The sequence below is a fragment of the Myxine glutinosa genome, chromosome 12 (genome assembly GCF_964187855.1).
Source record: "Myxine glutinosa chromosome 12, kmMyxGlut1.1, whole genome shotgun sequence".
NCBI lineage: Eukaryota > Metazoa > Chordata > Myxini > Myxiniformes > Myxinidae > Myxine > Myxine glutinosa.
The window spans coordinates 63,576,642-63,590,476 of record NC_136272.1 but is presented as its reverse complement, the minus strand read 5'-3'; the positions used below and the strand labels follow the sequence as shown (position 1 = coordinate 63,590,476).

General features: G+C 48.5%; 1 protein-coding gene across 1 annotated transcript; it reads right to left on the bottom strand.

Moving 5' to 3' along the window:
• Window positions 1-886: 886 nt before the first annotated feature.
• TMEM229B (transmembrane protein 229B) lies at window positions 887-8,893 on the bottom strand. The gene is made up of 2 exons (XM_078766892.1): window positions 7,746-8,893; window positions 887-3,544 (listed from the first exon to the last, which is right to left on the bottom strand). The coding sequence occupies exon 1, from the start codon at window positions 8,864-8,866 to the stop codon at window positions 8,387-8,389; it is 480 nt and encodes a 159-aa protein (XP_078623018.1). The 5' UTR covers window positions 8,867-8,893; the 3' UTR covers window positions 887-3,544; window positions 7,746-8,386.
• Window positions 8,894-13,835: the final 4,942 nt, after the last annotated feature.

The following is a 13,835-nucleotide window of genomic DNA, read 5'->3' as shown; positions in this document are numbered from 1 at the left end:
AGGGAAAGACAGCACAGGGGGACCGCGAGGGAAAGACAGCACAGGGGGACCGCGAGGGAAAGACAGCACAGGGGGACCGCGAGGGAAAGACAGCACAGGGGGACCGCGAGGGAAAGACAGCACAGGGGGACCGCGAGGGAAAGACAGCACAGGGGGACCGCGAGGGAAAGACAGCACAGGGGGACCGCGAGGGAAAGACAGCACAGGGGGACCGCGAGGGAAAGACAGCACAGGGGGACCGCGAGGGAAAGACAGCACAGGGGGACCGCGAGGGAAAGACAGCACAGGGGGACCGCGAGGGAAAGACAGCACAGGGGGACCGCGAGGGAAAGACAGCACAGGGGGACCGCGAGGGAAAGACAGCACAGGGGGACCGCGAGGGAAAGACAGCACAGGGGGACCGCGAGGGAAAGACACGACAGGGGGACCGCGAGGGAAAGACACGACAGGGGGACCGCGAGGGAAAGACAGCACAGGGGGACCACGAGGGAAAGACAGCACAGGGGTAGTAGTAGTAGTAGTAGTGGTAGTAGTGGTGGTGGTGGTGGTGGTGGTGGTAGTAGTATTAGTAGTTGTAGTGGTGGTGGTGGTGGTGGTAGTAGTAGTAGTAGTAGTAGTCTACGTGTAGTGAGATCTCTTGCACTGAAGGGCTCATTCCCGAAACGTCACTTCACCTCCTTTCCCACGTTGGTTATCACACCGTTCTCAACGTTTGGATGAGAAAACATCTTGAAACACGAGCACGATACACAAAAGGACAATGTAGTGTAAAAATGGACGTCTACACCCCAGTCGTTTCATAACTGGCCCTTGTGTGATATTGAATATTTAATAAAAAGATTCATCCGATGACGTGTTGCACAAAATAGAGACAGAAGGCTGAGACGAGAGAGAGTTCCATTGGAACGATATTTAATTTTTGATTAAAATGTCACTCATGGAGAACAACAGAAACCACAGCTTTATGTCAAAACCCTGACAAAGAACATCAGCTGCGAATTGCACACAGGTCGATTTGCCCAGGCATGACATAGAAAACTCAGAAACATCCGATGACATTCCTTGGAGAAGCAAAACGCCATCACATCATCATCGTCCAATAAAAAATGTACTGAAAAACACCCAATCAATTAATAGGAATCATTTCTCAGGTCACACCGCCAACAATTTGAATGTCTGTTCCGATTACACAGGTGGCAAAACAAAATAAGGAGGGGGGAGAGGGGGAGTCATGCCATAGTTCCACTCGACGTGATCAAAGTTGGTCATCTCCTCAATATCTGTCATTGGCCTCGACATGATCGACCCGGACAAACGAGCAGCGCAAGTTGGGTTGTGCGTCTGGTCCTCCGACCCGGACACGCACAACTATATCGGATTCGGAACATCGGACGTGCAATCCAAATGACAGTGCTAGAAATTGTGTACCTAAGCACAAGTCGTACCTGAGCTAGTCATACCAATGTGGGAATGACGGTGCAACAAAACCACTGGAATGAAGAAGCACGAGTCGAGAGCTACTGTCGCGCAGCAAGGGCGGAAGCACATTTTATTCAGCGACTCCACGCTTGAAATGTAAGTACCTACAATGGTACCTGCAGCAGTCAAACGACTCTCACGCCTTTCCAAATAAATAAATAAATAAATAGCCATGTTTTAACACAGCTGGACCAGATGATGCAGTTGCCTTGGCCTAGTGGACATTGATCACACACGACGCAACGTTTCCAACGTGATTTACGCACAACTAAATAAACCCTCTGGGAATGCCAAGTTTCCCAAGAGGTTTCTTCAGTTATCAACGCACCTGCAGCAAATCCATGTGCACGGAAATGTCAGACGCTCGATGAAGGTAGCCTGATCGGACATACATAGATAGCAACCCAACTACACACATTCACATTCTGAATTATAATGTACAAAAATGCAGGAAGAAAATTAGATTAAAAAATACACCACGACATGCTTTCCACACGTGTGTGATTAAACAACTTCCTATTTGAAAAGGTAGAAATTAAAAAAGAAAAATAAGCTGCACAAGTCTGCATCGAGTCGAGTGTGTTGTCTCTCCAAACACATCCTCATCATTCTCATCCTCAATGTACCATCATTCTTGACAGAGATGGTAATGCCGAAGCACTCTCTTGGCAAGGGTTAGCTGTGGGTAGTTTGACATTAGCTTCTCAGAGATCAGTGAATGAAAAATGAACCACCTTTCGAGGCCATTTTTCCCTGCAGAGCAGGGGTTGGCCTTTTTCGGGCACCTTGGTCCCCTTTTTTTGAAGCAATGTTTTACGGCCGGATGCCCTTCCTGCCGCCAACCCTGTTAGTCACCTCTTGCAATACACAGGGAATTACCAGCGAGCTGGTACTCAATTTGCCGACCTCGGAAGGATGACAGGCTGAGTCAACCCCCCTGGTATTAATTCAGCGATCGACCGGGATTCGAACCCAGGATCCTAGGATCCCAAGCCGGCACCCTAACTGCTAAGCCAACACCAGGCTTTCAGTTCAGTCAGTCAGGGTAGGAATTTGGAGTTTGTACAGGGTGCTGGCAATAACTCACCAATTCTTCACAAAAGACACCGTGGGATCTTCAACGTTCACGAACAACCATTGCTGGCAGACGTGTCCTACGGCTTAACGTCCGTCCGAGGGACGACACACACATCGATACCTCGCCCTGTATGTGAAACACCAGGATGACATTTGTACAGGGTGTTTCAAAAAGAATGATACAACTTTAAACGTTTATTTACAAAGAAACAGAAACCTCAGGAACGTGAACCAAACATTTCTTGAAAGCTCATGACATGGTATTTTCTATCACTGATCGCTATTGCAGTAACTCACTGCTAGAGTTAGTGAGAGCCCGAGGTCTGAAATTGGCATTTACGCAAAATCTGTGTAATTGACGTTCTCGATGTGTGCCCCTCCACGGTTCAGACAGGCATTGATCCTGATTCCAAATTTCTGTCCAACTTTCCTGTAGGTCTCATGTGGCACTGCCTGGAGGTGGTCTGGCACCTCCTGCTTCAGATCATCCAGTGTGGCAGTCTTCGTTTGACGTAGACAGAGCGGTACCCAGGGCAACGAGGCAGTTTCTGATGAGCTGCGGCAGGAAAGTGATGGCGTCACCTGCTGTATGTGGGGATGCACCATCCTGCATAAACCAGGTCATGCTGAGCTGGTTTGGGGTGACCTTTTGGGCCAGATTATGGAACTTCTGGAGCACACCTATAATGGTAGCGCTCACCGTTGATCGTCACCGTCCTGCTGTTGTCATTCTCAAACCAGTAAGGCCCTAGCATTCCCCATCTGGCATTGAAGGTGCAGAAGCATGTGACCTTACTTAGGTCCTTTCAGGTACCTCTCAATGATCTCCTCAGGTGGTGCTGCCCCCCAGAAAATGTTGTTGTGGTTGTTGATTTAGACTCATAACACAGAGCCACCACATTTGTCTTCTGCTCCACTGTCAATGGCCTAGTTGAGCTACGGAGCTAGAAATCCCAGGGAACAAATACCACGATAACACCACCAAACCCTGAAAAGGAAAACGGTGTAGGTCAGAAAACAAAGAAATGGCAGGAAGTCAAAGTTGTATCAATCTTTTTGAAACACCCTGTACCTGGGTCGACATTCACACCCAGACTGGACAATTCAGAGGCGAGTGATTGTACCGCTAGACCATGCTGCCAACCCCTTCCAAACAGCACTTGTGATATTACCAATACCATCAAATCAAATGAAAGGATTGTTTCAGCAAAATAAAACAAAATGTCAAGACGTCATAATATTCCCACTTTGTCAACTTATCTAGGCAGTTTAAATGTTCCAGTTTTGTTTTCACTATAAAATGCCTGGGAAAACCATGGGCCGTTCATTCAACAGCAAAATCTGTTCAAATTTGTCCAATTGCTGGCAAGACATCATTGAGGCTGAAACGGCGTGGAATCTCAGAAGAGGAGAAACATTCCTCACCTTCCGAGTACTTAACTTTGTACACTGAAATCAACAATACCTTTCAGTTCCTGAGAAATGAGCTTTTACAGAATTTCACTTTGCTCTACCTTCCTAAATGGAGTCGTCACGTTTCGTGCACTTAGCGTTCCGGAAGCAATTTCTGGGGAAGAAACACCGAGCGGTTCAAAGATAAATACAAAAAGGTGATGTGAACTTGGTCGACTGAGCAAGTTCAGGTTGGGGTGAATCAAATCAACTTAAAAGGATTACAATAGCCATGCCCAGGGAATACAAAACATTTACGGATAATGAATAAGCTAACCATGCCGCATCCCCGATGACTCTCCCTCGGAACAAAGTGCCATCAAATATCGTTAGCGCTCCTCAAGCAGCCTGGCGCGCCACCACACCACGACGGAACTGCACGCACCGTGGACCTACTTGGCTGAATCAGGATCCATCAGGATCAGGATCCAAAATCTCCATGGTTGCTTTTTTTTGGCAACGCCAACGAACACAATTGGCGCGGGGCAGCCCCGGTCAATTACAATGCAAAGCTGATATAACAAATAATTAAATAAAACGACGAACAGCTCGGAACAAGTGCACGAAGCAGCTTTCAATCGATGACAATTTCATCCAACGGCAAATTAATCTCGCCCAGCCATCCATCCATCCATCAGGTGATGGCAAATCTACATATTACGGAAGTGGGGGAGTGTGCAGGCATGATGGTTCAAATTTTGTGTGTTAGGGAGTAAAATAAAGTTAAAAGGGAAAGAGAAGGGGGACAAATAGGAGAGAAGATGAAATGTAGGTACTGTGGATAGAGGAGTGGGGAAGGAGAGGATGGTGGAGGAGGGAGTCAAAACCCACCATTTTAGGTATGCAATATGTAGATGGTGGAAGAGCGAGTCAAAACCCACCATTTTAGGTATGCAATATGTAGATGGTGGAGGATGGGAGTCAAAACCCACCATTATAGGTATGCAATATGTAGATGGTGAAAGAGGGAGTCAAAACCCACCACTTTAGGTATGCAATATGTAGATGGTGGAGGAGGTAGTCAAAACCCACCATTTTAGGTGTGCAATATGTAGATGGCAGAGGAGAGAGTCAAAACCGATTATTTTAGGTATGTAATATGTAGATGGCGGAGGAAGGGAGTCAAAACCCACCATTATAGGTATGCAATATTTAGATTGCGGAGGAGCAAGTCAAAACCCACCATTTTAGGTATGCAATATTTAGATTGCGGAGGAGCGAGTCAAAACCCACCATTATAGGTATGCAATATTTAGATTGCGGAGGAGCGAGTCAAAACCCACCATTTTAGGTATGCAATATGTAGATGGCAAAGGAGCGAGTCAAAACCCACCATTTTAGGTATGCAATATGTAGATGGTGGAGGAGGGAATCAAAACCAACCATTTTAGGTATGCAATATGTCGATGGCGGAGGAGGGAATCAAAACCCACCATTATAGGTATGCAATATGTAGATGGCGGAGGAGGCAATCAAAACCAATCATTTTAGGTATGCAATATGTAGATGGTGGAGGAGGGAATCAAAACCAACCATTTTAGGTATGCAATATGTAGATGGCGGAGGATGGGAGTCAAAACCCACCATTATAGGTATGCAATATGTAGGTGGCGGAGGAGGGAATCAAAACCAACCATTTTAGGTATGCAATATGTAGATGGTGGAGGATGGGAGTCAAAACCCACCATTATAGGTATGCAATATGTAGATGGTGAAAGAGGGAGTCAAAACCCACCACTTTAGGTATGCAATATGTAGATGGTGGAGGAGGTAGTCAAAACCCACCATTTTAGGTGTGCAATATGTAGATGGCAGAGGAGAGAGTCAAAACCGATTATTTTAGGTATGTAATATGTAGATGGCGGAGGAAGGGAGTCAAAACCCACCATTATAGGTATGCAATATTTAGATTGCGGAGGAGCAAGTCAAAACCCACCATTTTAGGTATGCAATATTTAGATTGCGGAGGAGCGAGTCAAAACCCACCATTATAGGTATGCAATATTTAGATTGCGGAGGAGCGAGTCAAAACCCACCATTTTAGGTATGCAATATGTAGATGGCAAAGGAGCGAGTCAAAACCCACCATTTTAGGTATGCAATATGTAGATGGTGGAGGAGGGAATCAAAACCAACCATTTTAGGTATGCAATATGTCGATGGCGGAGGAGGGAATCAAAACCCACCATTATAGGTATGCAATATGTAGATGGCGGAGGAGGCAATCAAAACCAATCATTTTAGGTATGCAATATGTAGATGGTGGAGGAGGGAATCAAAACCAATCATTTTAGGTATGCAATATGTCGATGGCAGAGGAGGGAATCAAAACCCACCATTATAGGTATGCAATATGTAGATGGCGGAGGAGGCAATCAAAACCAATCATTTTAGGTATGCAATATGTAGATGGCGGAGGATGGGAATCAAAACCAACCATTTTAGGTGTGCAATATGTAGATGGCGGAGGATGGGAGTCAAAACCCACCATTATAGGTATGCAATATGTAGGTGGCGGAGGAGGGAATCAAAACCAACCATTTTAGGTATGCAATATGTAGATGGCGGAGGATGGGAGTCAAAACCCACCATTATAGGTATGCAATATGTAGATGGTGGAAGAGGGAATCAAAACCAACCATTTTAGGTATGCAATATGTAGATGGCGGAGGATGGGAGTCAAAACCCACTATTATAGGTATGCAATATGTAGAAATGATTCTTCAAATCAACATTATGCAATCTTGCTTCGTGCAAAAAATAAAACAACATCAAAACGAATAAATTAATACAATGGTGCAGGATTCCAACTTCAAGTTGTATCCCAAAAATATATATTCAAAAAGAACAATAATTTTTTTTTTTTTAACCGACAGCAGTGCCAACACATGCTTGCACGGATACAACGGTTAGGGGTCAGTAGTGGAGCGCACGCAGCGGTACAAATGATAGCATGCTCCTCTGCTGGTTCAGTTTATACATTTAAATCTCACAACAAAAAGATACACTTCAAGGTCCCACTATAATCTCCAGTTTCTCCTTCAGATGTCTGTTCAAGCACACGCCTTCAATCTTTCGATGCAAAACGCACATTTATAATGTAAAAAAAGGAAAATAATCCATGAATTAATAAATAGACAACACCAAGTGCTACGTTCAACCTTTGAAAGGTTGCCAGAGAGCCAGACGACATACTCTGCAGACATTGGAAGAAATGGCAAGGAGAAAATGAATTCGCTCATAAAGTGAGAACTGTGCACGAATCGTGTATTCAGACTTCCCACATTGTGGTGTCAACGTATAATTATAATGGGGATAAAGTGAGCTTTGGAACAAATACTGCAATGACAGGGAACGTCACTTCTCCCGCTCTTTCGGTTAAAAGCTTGAGGTGGCTTTGGGTGGCATCAAGCCATTTGTGACAAATATATCCACGCTTATCTTTATCCCGGGCCTATTTTGAATGCCCTTGCCACCGAGGCCTGGGCTCCGAACGCTGCCCGTGCACCAAAAGGGTGGACCATGGTGCAGCGCTCATCACAACCTAAGCATCCAAAAGCAGAAGTAAACCTCGCATCCAAAAATTTGCTCCTCAGCATGGAATACTAAGCATGATGACACAACCTCATCAATAACTCACAAAAACGCAGCCCAGGTAAGCTGGGTAACAGACGCAACTTGATGACACGACAAACATGAACTTCCAAACGATACCCTCCCCTTGTTTCCGATCGCACCTCGAGGATGCAGTTTTACTCTGCACGCCGCTATCCCCATGTCCGGTGAGTGAACGCCTGAAAACACGAGGAGGAAAAGCAACGAGAGTTAAGAAAGTTGCGCCAGTTCAACCGATCAATTAAACTAAGAAGGAAATGCAAATTAAACAGCGATGCAGGACATATGAATCGATACAAGACTCTCCGCTCATCATCCAACCGTCTAATAAATGGGTCTTTCCGCCACACCCGCCAGCAGGTAATATGCAGGCCTCCACCTCCCTTCAGTTTTGGTCCTTTCTTTGAGAGCAGCTCTGTCTGCTCTTCCATGAACCTTGACAGACAGGCATTTAAAAAGAGCCATCAGGTGACAAAAGAGCTTGCAAGATGCAGAGGTCATCGTAGTTAAGGTTGACATTGCACTGTCCCAGCCAGATGCATGAAACAACAACAACAACAACAACAACAAATATGCATTGTGGGAGATGGGGGAGAAAGAGAGTGACAACGCAAGGTGATGGACAAAATTAAAATGCTGTGAAAGGGGGAATAAGTAGAGACAAATGAAGAATAAACAAATGAATAAGGTACAAAAATAATACCGAGACAGAAAGACAGAGATCCAGTCAAAAGAAAAAAAAACAAGGACCAAGAAATCGGACTCAAGCTGCTTTGATGCGATGGCAGCCAACTGGCTCGCCAAATTCATCAAAGCGCAGACGAAGCGTGTTCCGGATGACCATGGTCTCCACAAGGAAGCAGCCGCAAAACCAAGGCAGTGCATACTCCAGGGTCACAAGACCCATGAAGTTGTAATGGAACTCCGAGTAGTCCCATGGACAAGCATTGAATTGTCGCAAAACCAAGCCCGTCAAGAATTCCCAGCAGTACGTCCAGAGCGTGTAGATGATGCACCTTGCGAGGATGTTGCAGCGACCGCGGAGAGACAGGTACATCTTCTCCTGCACCAGGATCGAGGTGCCATAGATGAATAAAGCCCACACACTGGTGACTCCTGGGAATTTCCAATTCTTGTTCACGACAAACTCCCAAGCTGCTGTGAACATGACCTCGCAGAAATATCCGTGGATGGCGTAAATGTACCAGCGGGAGCGTATGGTGAGTGGCTCAATCGCTTCCATGGATGGCACTCGTCCACTGCCCCAGAAGAACATCTGGGACACACGTGCACAACGATAGGCAATCAACAACCGGAACCTTTACGAGGCTACGGCACCTCCACGTTTCCCGAATAACAGGAATTGCTCAATGTCTTTAGACAATGGCAATGATTTATGTCAAGAATAAAAAATCAACAATGGCGGTGCCTTGAACAACAATGTCGACCTCAACACATATTACTGATGCCCTCACTCCCCCTTCGGAGTTGCATTTGAAGATCTCTCTCCAATTGGTCGATCCAATTTAATGCAAATTACGTCTTAAGCACGAATCACATCTGTCTCTCCTGGATCCTGTGTAATCTGACACATTCAGTGTTATTGCCATTTCTCGCAACGAGGTCAAAGTACAAGGCCTGATGCTCTCACATCACAGACATGTTGGTGGCCTCCGTTTTACCAGCTCTCATCTGGTCTAGCCTCTGCTCTCCGAGCCCTCGGACCTGTCTCGGGCTTCAAGTGGAAGGTGCGCCACCATGCCATGTCACCCCGACCCCATCCCTACCTGTAATCTTTTCTACCAACATTAATCCTATCTAAGACAAACCCCTTACTGCATTTCATCCCCTCCTCTCTTCCTCTCTTCATATTCATTCATTGCCTTACTTGGTGTCCAATTGTTACCCCAATGTCAGTTTGTTGCCTTTTACTCTCAATCACCTCGCTCTTCTATGATCTTGGACAGAGAAAACAAGACCGAAAGTCTAACAGCGGCGTAGCCGGGCTTGTAAAATACTATAAACCACAAACGCGTATGTTTAGCTTTTTAAGTAGTCGTTCATGATGCTTATAACATTAAACAAAGAAATTTGGAAGAATCCCGACATCCGTGAGGTAAGTTTTGCTTGCAGAACTGAGCAAAGATCTACTGCAATCTATATACCCCACAAGGGTTGGGTAAATAACATTTATATACCCCACAAAGCCACAAGGTTGGCTTCCTGCCGCTAAAGTGACGTTTTTCTTCGCGAACTTTTGAAACCCACCAATTAAGATTTTATTTTTAAAACCACCAACGAAACCGTTTCCTGCTGTTTAACACGAAACTGAAAGGGAGGAAGCCCGGGGTGTGCTCATTTACCAAGCAGCTAGCTAGCGCTTGCCAAGCCAGTCGTTCCTTAACGGTTTTGAATGAATTGTTTGCTCAAATGCTTAAACCACTTGGCGATCTCTCAAAGAGAAACTTGGTAAATTATCACACCCAATATTCTTCATACCAGACCATAGAGAGACTGTAATCTACTCGTATATACCCCAAAGAGGAATGACCCTTACTGCCGCCCTCGTAGTGAGCGGGTGTACTCGTAAATTTAAATGTCGGTTGGTGGAGTCAACCGTCATAATGACATCAGACGTAATCATTTAGCGTGACAGCCGGACACAAAACTGCCGCTACTTGCGGGGAGGGGGAGAAGAGGGGGAGGGGGAGGGGAGAGGGGAGAAGAGGGGGAGGGGGAGAGGGGAGAAGAGGGGGGGAGGGGGAGAGGGAGAGGGGAGAAGAGGGGGGAGGGGTGAGGGGAGAAGAGGGGGGAGGGGGAGAGGGGAGAAGAGGGGGAGGGGGAGAGGGGGGAGAGGGAGAAGAGGGGGGAGGGGGGAGAGGGGGGGAGAGGGGAGAAGAGGGGGGAGGGGGGAGAGGGAGAGGGGAAAAGAGGGGGGGATGGGGAGGGGCAAGGGGAGAAGAGGGGGGATGGGGAGGGGGAGGGATGGGAGGGGGAGGGGGTGGGAGGAGGGAGGAGTGGGAGGGGGAGGAGGGAGGAGTGGGAGGGGGAGGAGGGAGGGGTGGGAGGGGGAGGAGGGAGGGGTGGGAGGGGGAGGAGGGAGGGGTGGGAGGGGGAGGAGGGAGGGGTGGGAGGGGTGGGAGGGGGAGGAGGGAGGGGTGGGAGGGTTGGGAGGGGGAGGAGGGAGGGGTGGGAGGGGGAGGAGGGAGGGGTGGGAGGGGGAGGAGGGAGGGGTGGGAGGGGGAGGAGGGAGGGGTGGGAGGGGGAGGAGGGAGGGGTGGGAGGGGGAGGAGGGAGGGGTGGGAGGGGGAGGAGGGAGGGGTGGGAGGGGGAGGAGGGAGGGGTGGGAGGGGGAGGAGGGAGGGGTGGGAGGGGAGGAGGGAGGGGTGGGAGGGGGAGGAGGAGGGGGAGGAGCGGGGAGGGGGAGGAGGGTGGGAGGGGAGCGGAGGGGAATGGGGGGGAGGGGAGGAGAGGGGGGAGGGGAGAAGAGGGGGGATGGGGAGGGGGGAGGGGGGAGGGGAGGGGCGGGGGAGGGGGGAGGGGCGGGGGGAGGGGGGAGGGAGGGGGCGGGGGGAGGGGGGAGGGGAGGGGGCAGGGGGAGGGGAGGGGGCAGGGGGAGGGGAGGGGGCAGGGGTAGGGGAGGGGGGAGGGGGCAGGGGTAGGGGAGGGGGGGAGGGGGGAGGGGGGAGGGGGAGGGAGGGGAGGGGGAGGGGGAGGGGGGAGGGGGAGGGAGGGATGGGGGAGGGTGATGGGTGGGGGAGGGGAGGGGGAGGGAGGGGGAGGGGAGGGAGGGGCGGGGAGGGGGGTGGGGGAGGGTGAGGGGGGGGTGGGAAGGGGGGAGGGGGAGGTGGGGAAGGGGTAGGGCAGAAAGGAAGGGGTAGGGGAAAGGGAGGAGCAATGGGTGAAAGGAGGGTGAGGGGAGGGGTGAGGGGAGGGGGGAGGGGAGGGGGAGGGAGGATGAGGGGAGGGGGAGGGGAGGGGGGAGGGGAGGGGGGAGGGGGAGGGGAGGGGTGGGCGGAAAGGAAGGGGTAGGGGGAAAGGGAGGGGCATGGGGGAAAGGGAGGGGGAGGGGAGGGGTGAGGGAGGGGAAAGGGGAGGGGGAGGGGTGTGGGGAAGGGGTAGGGCAGAAAAGAAGGGGTAGGGGGAAAGGGAGGAGCATGGGGGAAAGGGAGGGGGAGGGGAGGGGAGGGGGGAGGGGGATGGGGAAGGGGTAGGGCGGAAAGGAAGTGGTAGGGGGAAAGGGAGGGGCATGGGGGAAAGGGAGGGGGAGGGGAGGAGGAGGGGAAGGGAGGGGAGGGGAGGGGAAGGGGGAGGGGAGGGGAAAGGGGATGGGGGAAGGGGAGAGGGTAGGGTGGAGGGGGAAGGGAGGGGGAAGGGTAGGGGGAGGGGAGGGGGGGAAGGGTAGGGGGAGGGGAGGGGGGAAAGGGAGGGGGAGCGGGAGGGAGGGGGAGGAGGGAAGGGGAGGGGAGGGATATAGATGGTTACTGGCAATTGATCACATCCACAAATGATGTAATCCACACAATTTATGTACTTTACATAACGTTAATAGGAATACATGGCCGTGTAGATGGGAAATACAGTTTGTTTGAAATAAATCACAAATATCAGATGAAAGTGAAAAAGAACCTATGTGGTGTGAATGGCAATGTTCCTCGCTGAAATGTGAAAAAACTGAATTACGTGCGAACGCATAACTGTGAGTTTATGGCGGCAATGTTGGAACATCACGTGATCGCTCTGAGCGAATCAGCGTGCTGCTCTGCGACCAGCTGAGATTCCGTGTATAATGTTCCTCGCTGAAATGCGCTGAGGTAAATATGAATAAAAATTTCGATATATTTTCACTTTTACGTTTTGGCTAACTCGCTCGCGAACCTGACGAAGATCCTGAGCAAGGATCGCTACGTTATGCTAACGCTACGTTAGCTACGCTACGTTACGTTACGCTACATTATGGCTAAAAATATGGATCTAAAGATGAAAGAAAAAAAAACCTATGTGGTGTGAATGGAAATGTTCCTCGCTGAAATGTGAAAAAACTGAATTACGTGCGAACGCATAACTGTAAGATTATGGCGGCAAAGTTGGAACATCACGTGATCGCTCTGAGCGAATCAGTGCGCTGCTCTGCCATTCCGGTCATAATATTCCTCGCTGAAATGCGCTGAGGTAAAAATATGGTTTAAAAATATTATGAAATAAATTTTTAGGTCGACCATGTTCGTACCAGGCTCAATGGCCATGTTTGTGCCAAATATCAAGTTCGTGAGCCTCTCCGTTTAGGAGTCTATCGGTAACATTACACACACACACACACACACACACACACACACACACACACACACACACACACACACACACACACACACACACACACACACACACACAGTGTTTTATATATATAGATGACATATCTTAACCTCCAGTAACTTTGCAGTCACTATGAAGGGATTAGTGTTACGATTATATTTACGATAATATTAACATTACGTTATCATTATTCTGAAAATGATAATACTAAAAAAAACCGAGGTTAATTCCTTACTTCCGTACATGGCTCATCATGAATTAATGAACCATACACCGCTTAAATCTAAAAACTTTGCAATAACGACAAAGGGATTGCAGTGTCAGGATTACATTTACCATATTATTGGTATTAATGCTATTATAATTATTATTATGAAAACAACGACTGTATTAAGAAACCTGGGCTAATTTGTCCGAAGTGGCCTGAAGGTGAGGCACGAAGGCATGAAGCCTAAGGCCTATATACTGTCGTTGGAAGATCTATAACATCTATGCTTTCAATATTTGATGATCATTTTAACAATCGGTTTGTGTTTCACACTGAATGAAACATGTAAAGGTAGAGTATGGTGATTGTGATATACGACAGGTTCGACGACATGTTCAGCCTGAACGACTGGAGTCATTCAGCCAAAATGCCAGATGATGACATGTTCATCCGGAATTTTGATTGGAATCAAAATGCCGGAGTGTGGAGTCTGCCATTGTACGCTGTAATGACATCAGACATAATCACATCACTCTGTCATGTGACCAGATCCTCAGCTCTGATTGGTATACGTTTGAGGAGACATACATACATACGGATGGACAAACACTGTTCTAGAATGCTTTGCCCTATGGGCTACACCGTAAAAGGCAAAACATTAAGTACCTCATCATATTGATGCTACATAACG

Coding starts and splice junctions, on each gene's coding strand:
- TMEM229B (XM_078766892.1), bottom strand. CDS start 8,866: ATGGAAGCGATTGAGCCACTCACCATACGCTCCCGCTGGTACATTTAC.